We start from the raw sequence: 14,145 nt of genomic DNA on the forward strand, positions 1-14,145 counted from the left end.
TTAATAGTTGTTTTTAAAATTATTCTCGATTATATGCTGTAGTCAATGTATTTTTTCAACCTCCCTTTAGGTATGAGCATATAAATATGTAATATGTAAGTGGAGATTTCTTAAATGCTAATTGTCACAAAAATTCTTCTAGTTTTTAAGAATTTCAGAACATTTTTATTACCTGCTTTAGAGGCATCATGATGTATTGGAGGAACCCGGGATTAATTTGTCCCCCTCCACCTTGGGTAAGTCATTTAATCCAATTTAAGTCACTCCATTTATAAAGTGGCATAGCTGGAGATTGACCTGTCTGAAAATTATAGAGAATCAGATGTTCATTTGAGGTGCTGGCCACTTCTAAAGGCTGGAGAATAAGAGAATAAAGTGACCCATTGAATATGGAGCAACTGTGAGATTCCCACATGTCAGTCAAGGCTTGACCTCCAAATGTCTGGCCCTAGGACTGAGGGAATTTATTTGACCTCTGAAATGAAGTTTGGTTTGTTAGAAAAAAAAAAATAATCATGTGCTTTTTGAGGCATAAAAAGCCTGCTTATTTCTGTCAGATGAATTTACTCATCTAAAATAATCAGGGTTTCTCTTTGCAAATTCAATTCCCACTAAATCATACTAAATCATATGCCATATTTTTGAGTTTCATATACAGAATTCCACTTGTTGAATTAATGGCTATGTATAAAAATATGGTTCCTTTTCACTGACAGTACATTAACAAAAAAAGATCATTCAATCAACTTTCATGCCAACATTCATTTTTCAAGTTATCAAGAGTAAATTGGATAAGATTCTGTTTATAGATTTACTTGCAAAAAAATTATTTTTCATGATATTGCTACAAATGTTTAAAAAATAAAGAGGATGTGGGAGACAGGATGAAGAGCTTGAACTTTAATTATATCTCTACAGAGCAAATTCTTGACAAGTATACTCCCTCACCAACTTGGTAAATATTTATTGTGGGTAAGATTGATACTGAGATGACAAAAAAGAATTCCTGCTCTCACATTAGCACATCAGCAGCAGGTCTGATGTAGGCATGCTTGAAACAAAAAACCGTCTATTTTCATTTTCAAAAACAGTAAAATATGAGAAAATCTTGCATCACTAATTCAAATAAAATGACAAAATGAATATACACTTAAAGGAAATTTTCTCTTCTCTCCATCCTAAACTTTCCATCTCTTTTTTTTCTATTCATACTTACAGGATTGGTATGTAATGGAAAAATGAAAAGACAGCAAACTATTTTGTTTGTACTATATTATCCTTCCATTGTTGAAGACTATTACCTTTTTGAGCTAGACATTCTTGTTGGACACAGGCTCCAAGAAACTCCTCAAAAAACTTATTTTTGGGAGTTTCCTGATTGCACATTCTGTTTGTTGTATAGGCTGCTAATAATTGCAGTACAATTTCGAGATTCCACTGGGGCGGTCTCTACCTTAATTCTGCTTTTCTTGTGAGGCCCAAGCCCCTCTTATGCAGCTGTTGTGGAGACAGAAAAATATAGTACATAATAGAGCTGACGATTAAAGATGGTGGACCACTGAGCCTACTATATCTTCTCAGAGGAGCACCAGGAAGCCCGCAAAGAGGAAAGGGCTGCCCTGACTTATTCAGTTGTCCAGAAACAGAGAGCTATCTGGCAGGCCACAGCAGTGTCAGCAACCTGCCCAGAAACCATTAGGCCCTGTGATGAGTGCCAGTTAGAGCACCCAAGAACCACACCATCACTCAACCCCTCAGTCTGCATTCCTGTACTTTCAGAAATTCAACTTTCAAATATGTTTTAGGATAATGTCACGTGCATACGTGTGGAACAGCTTACATTCAAATTGGGACAGTATTGTGTTACCAATATTTTTAATCCACTAAATTTATAGAAGGACAATAAAGCATGTTAATATTAATTTTATTACTTTACCACCATGGTCACTTTAAGCATCACACACAATGCACATATAATGAATGGTAGAATAGGTAATAATCCAAAATTCTAATCCCCCAAGATTATTTGCCACTATACATTTCTGTATCAATTACTGTATTCCAAAAAAAAAAAAAAAAAAGGAAGAGCTTAAAAATATCTTTCTCTACATGTTCTGACTCTATCCTAACATCTGCATTAAGGTCATATTTAAAGGAGGCCAAGAATATAATTTAATTTTTTAACAGTATTCTCTGCCCCTTGACAAGTATCTCAGTTTAGAAATTACACACAGCCATTAGACTATTAGGACACTTGTTCTACTAGGAATACGGCTACTATATCAATGGGCACAAGGCAAAATTTAGCAGGACGAGTAAATAATATAAGTAATTTATATAAATAATATAATGAATTAAAAGGTTTAGATGAACTTTATTATCTACATTGTCTGTTATATGTTTAATTATATTTGTTATCAGATACGTCATCTAATACCTAGGGTCAAAATCCAAGACATCTTTTGAAAGGAGAAAAAAAATTACACTTTAAAACCCTTTAGATTGAAATCTATTTGCAGAATTTCCAGAAATTAGAAAACATGGCTTCAAGTCATAATCTTTCTAAAGCTGTGTTTCCTTGCCTGGCCAGTAGTTGGCTTGTAGCAAATGATCACCTGTAGTACAGTTTTCCTTCCTGATTGTTGTAGACACCATTGTTCCTTCTCTCTTGGTTCTGAAGCTTCTATGTTTTGAAACACAATTTTTCTTTAAAGTGAAAAGTACTGCAATACTTAGGAAAATAGACACTGTGCCCAGCATCACAGTTAGTCCCAGATATATGTGTCTAAAAGAAGAGAGACGCTCAATCACTATTATTGCAACTACCCAACTTCAAAGTGTGAAAGGAAGGCAACGTTAATCAATAAATATCATGTCAATAAAACCGATCTACCAATGAAACCATCATGAGGATGATTTTCTTTAAGAATGCAGATTTAGTGGCTATAAAAGAGCTTTCTGTGAACATTGGGCAGACTACTGAAGACAGTGTACTAATATAAAGCCATCTCTTAGTGATGCCATAATTTTAGTTACTACTAATTACATAATCAGTTCCATCCTCTCTGTAAATTATTCCCTTAAACCAGGTGACCATATGCCTATTTGTCCAGAACAGTCCTAGCTTATGCTGGTGTTATCCCAGTGTACTTTTTAATAGTGCCCCTTTCACTCTCAAAAGTGTCCAGGTTGAATAATAAATTATGTGGTTACCCTACCCTTGAAACTTGCCCAGATGCACTTCTACAAAAAAAAAAAAAAAAAAAAAAAAAAAAAAAAAAAAAGGAGCAATGTTAAGGGAGAATCAGAGCTCTTAGTAGAGCAGAATGAGGTTTGATTCACTTTCTTCAATAAGACTTTAGTTCTTCATTCTATCATAAAACAGGACAGGTTAAATGATTTATTCTGGTCACCTTGTACACATACTCAGTCTCTGACTGAAATACATTGTCTTTACATTAAAGTGAATGCAGCCTTAGCAAATGTGAGCAAAGCACAAATTCTACTCACAGATCAAGTCCCTTTCAAACCAAAATAAATTTCTCACATAACATCAAAGCCTATTAAATCAAACAAACTTATTTAAGATGGTTGGCTCAATTCATATCCAGCTTCCAACTTACATAGTTCAGTACCAAGTTTATTTCTCCAGAAAATGCTCAGATTGTAAATCAAAAAAAAAGAAAAATCCTTCCTGCTTTTAAGCCATTGAAGCATTGCTTTAAGCAATAAGGGGACTAAGTGTTGGATGAACTGAACTGAATGACACCATAGTGAAAAAGCCATGCCCCTCAGCTCCATACACACTCATACACACAGAAAAAACCTTTTACTTTTATGCATCTCAAGTACTGGAATAATTGAACATCAGTTTGGCAATAAAAGCTAGACGGATTTAGAGCCAAATCCAACTCTTGCCCAGGGGGATTATATCTGACGTAAATGGGACAGTTTGGCTCAGTTTAAAAAAGAATAGAATTGAACCCAAAATGTGACCTAAATTTAAATGCTTCTGAGCTCCAGAGAATTACCCACTTGTGCGCATAAAGTTGCCAAATTCTATTGTATTCTGGAATCTTTTGTGCATTTTAAAAAAAATGATTACTCATTTAAGATGGGAGTCAAGATTAGGAATGGGGACAAACACAGGTCTAGCCAAGTGAATAATAAAATTATTCTATAAAATAGAACACACCTCTTAGTTACATTATCATTCCGCAGTGAAACTACATAAGAAATGTTTACTGCCAATTTCATTGGGCAAACCTGGGATGCTGTAGCAGTGAGATGCAGGAATGAGGATGATACAGTACCTGAAAGCATTTGAATCATATAATCTGCAGGATCCTCTACTTCCACATCTTTTAAATCCCCATTTGAGGCATGAAGTGTCAATCAAAATTCCAAAATACACGGGAGCTGGGATTCCTGCTGTGTGGAAAACAAATAATTGCTTCTAAAAATATACACACATCTTTGTAATGAATGAGTCTCTGGAACCAATTACTTTCAAACTAAAAATAATACTGCTTTGGAGGTAATAGGGTACCTAGAGGAGACCGGGATATGCCACATCATCATCTTCCTCTGGCATAAAGGTTATTTTGAGAAACAGAAGGCACAGGAGAAGCCCTGAAGATAGAACGTGTTTCCTTTTGTAAGGGAAATTTACATTTATAAGAGAAATCTCCATTTGTAAGAGGGTTCCCCTCTCTGTACCAAGGAGAGAAGGATGATTCTTAATTCCAAGAGGCTTTTAGCAAAGGAGAAGGCGCACAGCTAAATCTCCATAACAAACCTAACCCCTGTGTACCTTACTTTTCCTGGTCATCTTCCCATTACTTAAGAATGGGTTGTACTATTTTATGCTTTTATCACCTTTCTATTGGGCTGAAAATACTGATTCTAATTATATTAACATCTCATTTGTTTTATCTAAAAATATGTAATAGTTCAACATAACAATACCAATGTTAATATTAAAGATAAGACTGCAAAATGTAGTGAGGCTATGTGGATTTGGTAATGATCATGTCCTTTTAAGTCTAAATGTTTTTCTTTATGGTTATGCCATCTTATATGATATACAGCTAGTTTCAGTTTGTTTGAAAAATGTCTGAGTTTCTTTCCATTGTTTTTTAATTATAGAATACCTTTGCATAATTTCAAATTAAAACATAAATAAGAGTCACATTTACAAACTCTACTTTCCATCCTGTCCTCTCTTTTCCCTTTCTTCCCTTACAGTCACCACCACCACCATCATCATCATGTTTTTAGTTTATACTTCCTTTGTTTCTTTTTTTAAATATTAGCAAATACATTTGCATATGCATATAATATTTCCACTTTTCCATACTTCTTACACCAAATGCATCATACAACGAACATTGTTCTACATTTTACTTCATTTCACTTAAGAGTCTATCCTGGGTATCCTTTGGTATATAGACTATTATGTCCCTCCAAAATTCAGATGTTGAAGCCCTAACATTAATATGACTGCACTTGGGGATAGAGTTATTAGGCAGATAATTAAGGTTAAATGAAGCCATAAGAGTAGGGACTTAATTCAGTAGGACTGGTGTTCTAATCAGAAGAGGAAAAGATACCAAAGCTCTCCCCCTCTTTCCATGTGTACACAGACTAAGATGCTTGTGAGGACACCGTGAGAAGGCAGCTGTCTATAAACCAGGAAAAGAGGTCTCAGAGATCTCACCAAAGACCAGGCCTGTGGGCACCTTCATTTTGGACTTCCCAGCCTTCAGAACCATAGGAAAATAAATTTCTGTTGTTTAAGTCCTTCGGTCTGTGGTATTCTGTCATGGCAGTTAGAACTGACTAATCTACTTGTTAACATTAGACAGAGATTTTTTCCCCATTCTTCCTCACAGCTCCATAGGATTCCATCATATGGGTTCACTATACTTTATTTAAATATCTCATATTGATGGACAACTAGACTGCAGTTTTGCTATTACACATAATGCCACAATGAGACATTCATAACCTTTGACTTATTTCATAGTTTTGCTAGCACATTTTTGGCATCAATGCCTACAAGTGGGATTGCTAGGTCAAAAGATAAATCTATATGTAATTTTGTTAGTTATTGCCACATAACCCTCCATTGAGTGTTGAGACCATTGAGAAATGGTACCATGTGCTCAAAAGTAATGTTTAAGTGTACCTATTTTCCCATACATTGCAAACAACATTTGGTAATTTGCAAATCTGATAAGCAAAAAATATTATATCAGTGCAATTTCAATTTGTGCTCTCCTTATTATGGGAGAGTTTGACATTTTTTTATATATGAGGCATTTACGTTTTTTTCTATGAAATGGCTATTCATATCTTCTACCCATTTTTCAACTTGTGTGTTGGTCCTTTTGTTCTTAACACCTAGAGGCTCTCTTTATCACAGAGATTTTATAAATTTTTTGTTAGATAAATTGCAAAAAAAATTGTTCCCAGTTTATCATTTGCCTTTTGACTTTGCTTATGATATTTTTGCCATTTTCAAGTACAGTAAAAACTTGGATTGAGAGCAACTTGTTCTGCGAGTGTTCTGCAAGATGAACAAACATTTGTAATAAATTTTAACTTGATAAATGAGCAATGTCTTGCAATCTGAGTAGTATGTGATGCCAAACATCATATGATCACAACTGAGCCAATGGTTCTTGAAATTTGCTTTGATATACAAATGCTTTGGATTACAAGCATGTTTCTGGAACGAATTATGCTCTCAAACCAAGGTTTTACTGGATATATTTTTATGAAGTCAATTTTATGAATCATTTCTTTTTTTATACTTTATTTTTATTTATTTATTTTTTAAGTATACTCCATGCCCAACATGGCGTTTGAACTCATGACCCTGAGATCAAGAGCCACATGCTCTACTGAGCCAGCCAGTAGAAATCTTTTGCACAGTGTAGGTTACATTACATTTCCAAAGGGAGGTAGATACAGAAACCAATTCCAGCTAGGGACATACTTCAGGCTTGATAATCTGACATTTTTCAAGATAATCTTTGTTTTTATGTCACAGAATTAAAGCCAGCCATGATGGCATCTTCATATTGCAGCCATACTGCATCTTCATATATACCCATTTCATATCAAATCTATTTATTTTCAGATTTTTTAAAGATCTGAGTTTATTTTTCTCTCTAGTATTTCTTTTCTGTTAAATTACAGAGGAATATTTATGATTGTTTCACTTTCTTCTTTAGAATATAAACTTTGTACAGATAGAAAATTTATCTGACTCATTAACTCTATTTTCTATGGACTTTAACTTAAATGCATATTGAAAAATCTTCTAGCTAGTAAAAAACATTCCAATTACATTTAGAAAATTGTCAACTCAAAGCCATACTGTTTTGATTGCATGAATGAACTGATATTTCTAACAAATGATACATCCTAGCATTGAGAGTAGCTCAAAAGAATTCCTTCAATTTTAATAACTGAAAAAAAATTATATTAAAGCTTCAGCCTTTCTTACTGATTCATATCTTCCTTTATTCTCAGAGGGCTTTTTTATAATGAGAATAAACTTTTTGACAATAGACCAATGCTGGAGGAGACAAGATTATTAAACGAAAAATGTCACTAATTTCACAAAATCCCTTTATTATACCATGGGCAGAGCATTGGCTCTCAAGAAATATTTACAGAACAAAGGATGGAAGAGAATAAAGGAGGGAAGGAAGGAAGGAAGGCAGGAAGGAAGGAAGGAAGGAATGAAGGAAGGAAGGAAAAACGATATGCATCTAACCACCTATATTATGTAGTTATGCATGATAATTCTATAAAAATACATAGAAAGGTATTCAAAATACATTTATCATGGCTATCATAATTAAAACATAAATTATACTTACCAAGAACTCTTATTGCCAAGGTGTAGATTCCCAGGGCAAAAGACTTAAGTTGTGGCTTAATGCACCTAAAACCAACAAAAGCACCATAAAAAAAATATAGTGAAGAACAATTCTGGTCTGAGAATTCTGGGGCAATGCTTTCTAAATCATGCTCCCATTTGAAAACACAATTATTCAGCTTCTCCTTAAGCCCTTTTGTGAAGAACATATTTGTGGATGTCAGGTTCTATTTTTTATCTTTCCTAATCAATTTCCATAATATACTGTGGGAAATTAAAGATGTATATAATACTTTTGATTCATTTAATTTTAGAATAATATAATATTCATCCTTTAATATTATGACTTAGTTTAAAAATCACCTAATCCATCTCATAAGATTGGTTTCCAATAAATTTGATGTTTTATGTTTAATAATTTTATCAATATTTGTAATATTTTTAGGTTATTTTGATTAATTGTATAATAGTAATATTTGCAAGGCTAATTTCATAATAAAAAATTTATCAATGACAATACTAGTTATGAAACTAATATTTTAAAGTTTGAATTTATACACTTTTTTAACAGAGCTCTATGATAGGAGAATCAATAAAAAATATTCAAAAATAAATTATATTACAACAGATGAGAAGCCTATAGGGAAGTTGAATGAAGATATAAGCACAAGGAGAAGAAATATGTAAGATATTTACTGTAAAAGATTTTTTGTATAAAGTTAGATGATATTAGTTATCTAATCTTTTTTCTAGATTCTCACTGATTACATTTAAAAGAGTGATCTACATTGAAATCATCATATTTTGGGGGGTGCATGGGTGACTCAGTTGGTTAAGTGTCTAACTTCTGATTTGGGCAGAGGTCATGATCTCATCGTTCATGAGATGGAGACCCTTATTGGGCTCTGTGCTGACAGCGGGAAGCCTGCTTGGGATTCTCTCCCTCTCTCTCTGACCCTCCCTCACTAGTGTTCTCTCTCAAAATAAGTATACTTTAAGATAAAATAAATAAAATAAAATCATTATATTTGTAAATGTAAATATTTATAATATACTGGAAATCAATGCTTAATTACTATTAAACTTATGATAAATTTTTAGATGTCCACTTAATGTGCAAAAGTGGTGCACAGTTTTAAAAATTATTTTAGTGTTTTATAAGCAAAAACCCTTGGGGTCATTAACATATATTCATGAATTAGAGAAAATTGATTAAAAAATCATGAACACCTCCCCCCCCACACACACAGATAATTCCAGTCAGAACAAGAAAAATAACCTTACAGATTAAAATAATAAATGTGAAACACTGTGGTATTAAATGAATCTTTAAAGTATTTTAAAATTTTATCACCAATAATTCAGTGAAACCATGTTTAATCTAAAACAGGTTTAGTTTAGGGGCACCTGGCTGGCTTCGTTGGTAAAGCATGCAACTCTTGATCTCAGGGTTGTAAGTTCGAGCCCCACAATTGGGTAAAGAGATTACTTAAAAATAAAATCTTAAACACACACACACACACACACACACTTAGTCTACACTGGTTAATATTACTGCCACCATTAGAAATAGCATACTGTTTTTAAGTGGCTACAGTGATATAGGCACTGACATCGCTGTGATCTGAAAAATTGATCTGAAAAATTTTAACTAGAAAAACTTCAACCATATATTTACATAAAAGCCCAAAGTGGGAAAAGGATAAAACTAGAACAAGGATGTGGGACAAGTTCCCTAAAAGAGCTATAAGGAATCATAATTCTATAGATCAGAATTTGAAATCAATCCTCTAGATGATTATAGTATTATATTAAAATTGGGGCAGGGAAATCAGTGTTCACCTTAGAAGCAATATGTATCCAGGTATGCCACCTAAGGATAAAGTATAGGACGTGATGACTGAAATTACAAGGAAATACAGAAACATTTTGGGACATCCATTATCTTTTTGACATCTGCCCATCACGCCTGAGGAATTTCCTGACTTTGAGGCTGCAATTCCCACACAGGTGCAGTTATAAAACATCTGTAACACAACAGAAAAGAGTCCCAATTATTGAGTTAACATTTGAATAAAGTTGAAGATAAGTATTCATTTTAAAAGACCTCACAGTATAATATATATGTATTATATAAACAATAAGGTAAATATTCTTTTACTTCTTGGTGTTAGGGTATATCAGGCAAAGTAAAATCTATATAGATAACTTTTTTTTTTTTTATCCAAACAGAAGGTGGTTGGTCTTCAAACTAGTGACATCACAGAACAATCTCTCAGTAAGTCTTAGTAAATCCAATCATGCCTTATCTCTTTCTCTGCCACTTCCAAGTCTAGGCCACCATTATTTCTTGTCTTGGTTATTGCAATGATCTCTTTACACTCAACTTACATCCACTCTTATCCAGCTATCATCTGTTACCCACATAGTAACCAAAGTGAGCCTTTAAAAATGGCAGTCACTATTCTCAGCTTTCCAATAGCTTCTTATCACACTTGTTGTATAAAATCCAATATCATAGTGGCTTACACACTATCATGGATTCTGCTCTAACCTCACTCTTCAATGATCTTCCCCCTCTTCCTCTGTTTCAGCCACACAAATGGGCTTCCACTGTGTCCTTGCAAACCCTCAACCATGGCAAGTTTACCCACGTCTCATAGCCTTGCTGTTTTCTCTGCTGGGAAGCTCCGCCAGATAGCTATAAGGTTGGCACACATACCTCAAGTCTCTGCTCATTAGAGAGGGCTTCCATGACTACCCATTCAAAAGACTATCCCCATCTCTCCATCCTTTATCCTATCTTTTCTTTACAGTGCTTATCACTACCCATTAGAATATTATATAATCATTTATTTTTAAATCATATACCCCCACTAGAATGAAACCTCTGGCAGAAACTGTCTGCTTTCTCATCATGGTACATGTACACTGTACATGAGGACCTAAAACGGGTCCTCAGGCACTCAATAAAACTTTGTTAAATAAATGGGCACAATTTGAAGACAGGACTTTATAATGGTTACCAGGGGGAAAAAAAAACCTGAAAAAATAAACCTCAACTAAATCTTGGACATAGAGGCAATTTTTATAATCCCTATTAGTTTATTTTTGTAAATTTCATGTATAAAGGTGTATATATTATGAGTTGTCACTTTTATCACAAAAGAGTTTGTGATGGGGAGCCTGGGTGGCTCAGTCAGTTGAGCGTCCAACTTCAGCTCAGGTCATGATCTCATAGTTCGTGGGTTCGAGCCCCATGATGGGCTCTGTGCTGACAGCTCAGAGCCTGGAGCCTGCTTCGGATTCTGTGTCTCCCTCTCTCTCTGCCCCTCCCCTGATCATTCTCTCTCTCTCTCCCTCTCTCTCTCTCAAAAAATAAACATTAAAAATTAAAAAACAAAAAACAAAAGAGTTTGTGAATTTTTAGATAAACAATGAAATAAAGTTGGCTTTTCCTTTTCAAGGAAGAGTAGCAACATTTAATTTTTTTTTTTTTTTTAATGCCAGGTAAAAGGATTCTGAACTTTGACTCTGCTTCATACAAGATATGCGAGTTTAGGCATCTCAGTGCCTCAGTTCTCACATATGGAAAAAAAAGTAAAGTAATACCCAATTACTTGAAGACCATGATATTTAAATCCATTTTTTAAGGCACCTTTCTTAGTTTCTGGCATGAATGCCTTCAATAAGTGGAAGTTCTAGTCAAGGAAAACTTCCAAGCAGTTTGGACAAAAAAGTAGTAGCTGAAAGACAAGAAGGAGGAGGAGGATGGAAAAGAGAGAAAGAGAAGAAAGAAAGAATGAAAGAAAGGAAGAAAAGGGAGAAAGGGGGAGGGAGGGAGGGAGAGAGAAAGAGAGAGAGAGAGGAAGGGAGGGAGGGAGAAAGGAGAGAGGAAAGGGAAGAGGAAGTAAAAAACCGCTCAGATTTCAGATGGATAAGTAGTCCTATTTACTGTTGCTAGAGGCCAATCCTTCATGTTCTGAATAAAATGTCAAAATAACAATAAACAGAGAAAATCAACATGTTACTCTGTGTCTACAGATGTCTTTGCCTAAGCATTCTTATCTAGTTGATAAGCATATGCAAATAGACATGTGGGTTAATTTTCAGCCCTCCAGGACTGTCAAATACAGGCAGATTTCATCAGCACAAGTAGACAGCAGTCTGACCCCTAGCCATATATACAGAGAGTACATGTTTGTACTAAGGAAGAGTCTATGTTTGGGGCAGAAACATAAAGGTGTGATTGGAGAAAGAGTCTTAATGCTTTAAGTACTTAATATCCTTCACAACTGATTTCTTATATTTATTTCCAACCTCAACTCCCTCATCCATCTTATAGAACCCCTTCATTCGAGCCCCCTACTCTCTTCATTATTATACACATCAGCTTGATTTCTCAGGCAGAGTGTTTGGAATCATCAATCTCCTCAATTTGTGATCCCTGGATTTAGACCTCTTGGACTAGACTTTCTAACACTGACCTCTATTTGTCCTCTCCCTAAAACCTCCAAGGACCACTGGTTTTGAGGTCAGGAAACATGGATCCCAATGCAGACCTTATCATATGATCTTATGACCGAGACTTTCTCATTTGAGGCTAAGATTCCTCATAAGCAAAATGAGAGAACTAGCCTACATCATTGCAAGGCTCTTCCAACATGTCTCATGATTCTAATTCTTATCCTAATTCTTTCAACAACTCTAGTCCACCACCAATGGTGATGTTTCCTGTCTCCATACAAAAGAACAAGGGTAGAGTAAGAGCCAGGTCTGCTATAAGTGCAGTCTGCTGCTGGGTTTGTCCCTGAGCCCCTGCAGAGCTGTGTGGTTATGTATTGTCGCAGGCATCACAGGCACACACATTAGGGCTTTCTTACCATAGTTTGTCCATTCCTGGTGGAGGTCTGACAGCCAGCGAGACATGCCGATGCATATGTGATTCCATTGTCGCCACACACAGGTTCCCATTTTGTCTCTGAACATTTGCATCTTGAGTTGCAATCTGAAAAGAGAGCTCGTTCATGATAAGAGACAGGTTTGGTTCTGAAAAGAAATGTAACAGTATAAAATATTACCTCTTAAGCAGGCAGCACCCTAATATTTTCAAAAATCAATGTTCTTGAGTGATATAAATGGCACTGCCAACAGAGTTTGCCTTTTGGAAACACAACTGTCATCGGAAATGCCAGCTTCTGATGATTAGATGTGAGTCTACTTTTAAGCAGCTTTCTCTTGAAAGTTATCTTTAGAAGTTTACAACTTCACATAATATCCAGTTCTGGGTTTATGGTTTTTACTAAAATTGACAGTGTCTAGGACCTTCTAATATATTCCTATGCAAAGATGTAGGAAGATGGCTAACAAGGCAGAAAAGAAATAAACTTTTAGAGTGATTTATGACATTACTGAAATGCACTGCAAGTAGTGTATGCAGGTACATGCGTGCATGTGTGTAAATTTCCTTCAGAATTGTTGTCTAGGCATCAGTAGAATGGACATTGCTGATGGTGTGGTGAAAGAAAAAAAAACAATCAAGCAGTCAACATTATTTCAACAGACCTTGGTTTGGAGAGCTACATATCCTATTTGCCTGTCTAATAAATGTATTGCCAGTTCATCTAACTTTTCTCTCTCTCTTTCTCTCTCTCATAATCTCCCACACTACGTAGCTTGTCCATATCTTAAGGCATTCTTTCTAACTCTCTTGCACATGCTTTTTCAATGACTTACCCATTCATTTGTTCATGTGTTCAAAAATTTTGTGGAAGCCTTCTAAGTGCTAGCTTGGGGAAGAGAGAAGAGAGTTACAAATATGAATGAGAATATATGCCCTTAAGGAGCTTTTTGTTTTAATCGCTCCCTTTACATAATTTTGATTGTCTTCTCTCTTTTCTCTCCCTGTCATTCTGTCTTACATTCCCCTTTTAACTCTCCCAGTATTCATTCTCTTTCATATCTATTTCTTCCTCTCACCTGTATTACCTAACCCTTCTACTCTTATTCTCCTTGCTCTTTTCATATTCCTTTATTCTTCTAAGGGGGTACTTATGCAATGGTATTTCTCTTCTACCTGTACCTTATTTTTCATCCCTTGGCACTCCATCATTCTTTGCTTTTTCTCTCTTGTTTTGAATTTATTTGCTTATTCTCCTCTCATTTTTTCCCTGAAATATTTGAGAGACTTAAAACCAAAACAACAACAACAAAAACCCCACATACACTATCATGTATACTGAGTCGGGGCA

General features: G+C 35.0%; 1 protein-coding gene across 5 annotated transcripts in view; it reads right to left on the reverse strand.

The window, feature by feature from the left end:
• Nucleotides 1-1,907: 1,907 nt before the first annotated feature.
• The window catches only part of SLCO1C1 (solute carrier organic anion transporter family member 1C1), a 74,706-nt gene continuing 62,468 nt past the window's right edge, over nt 1,908-14,145 (reverse strand). For 4 of the 5 annotated variants that reach the window (XM_019452143.2, XM_019452144.2, XM_019452147.2 and 1 more), the window contains 5 exons: nt 12,778-12,943; nt 9,737-9,921; nt 7,896-7,960; nt 4,314-4,431; nt 1,908-2,785 (listed from right to left, as the gene is read on the reverse strand). In XM_019452143.2, the coding sequence (XP_019307688.1) occupies nt 2,563-2,785; nt 4,314-4,431; nt 7,896-7,960; nt 9,737-9,921; nt 12,778-12,943 (757 nt within the window). In that variant the 3' untranslated portion in view covers nt 1,908-2,562. The remainder of the gene's footprint in view (nt 2,786-4,313; nt 4,432-7,895; nt 7,961-9,736; nt 9,922-12,777; nt 12,944-14,145) is intronic. The other variant, XM_019452145.2, reaches the window with a different exon arrangement.

Source organism: Panthera pardus, unplaced genomic scaffold (assembly GCF_024362965.1).
Source record: "Panthera pardus isolate Hobbes unplaced genomic scaffold, ASM2436296v1 HiC_scaffold_6, whole genome shotgun sequence".
NCBI classification, from domain to species: domain Eukaryota; kingdom Metazoa; phylum Chordata; class Mammalia; order Carnivora; family Felidae; genus Panthera; species Panthera pardus.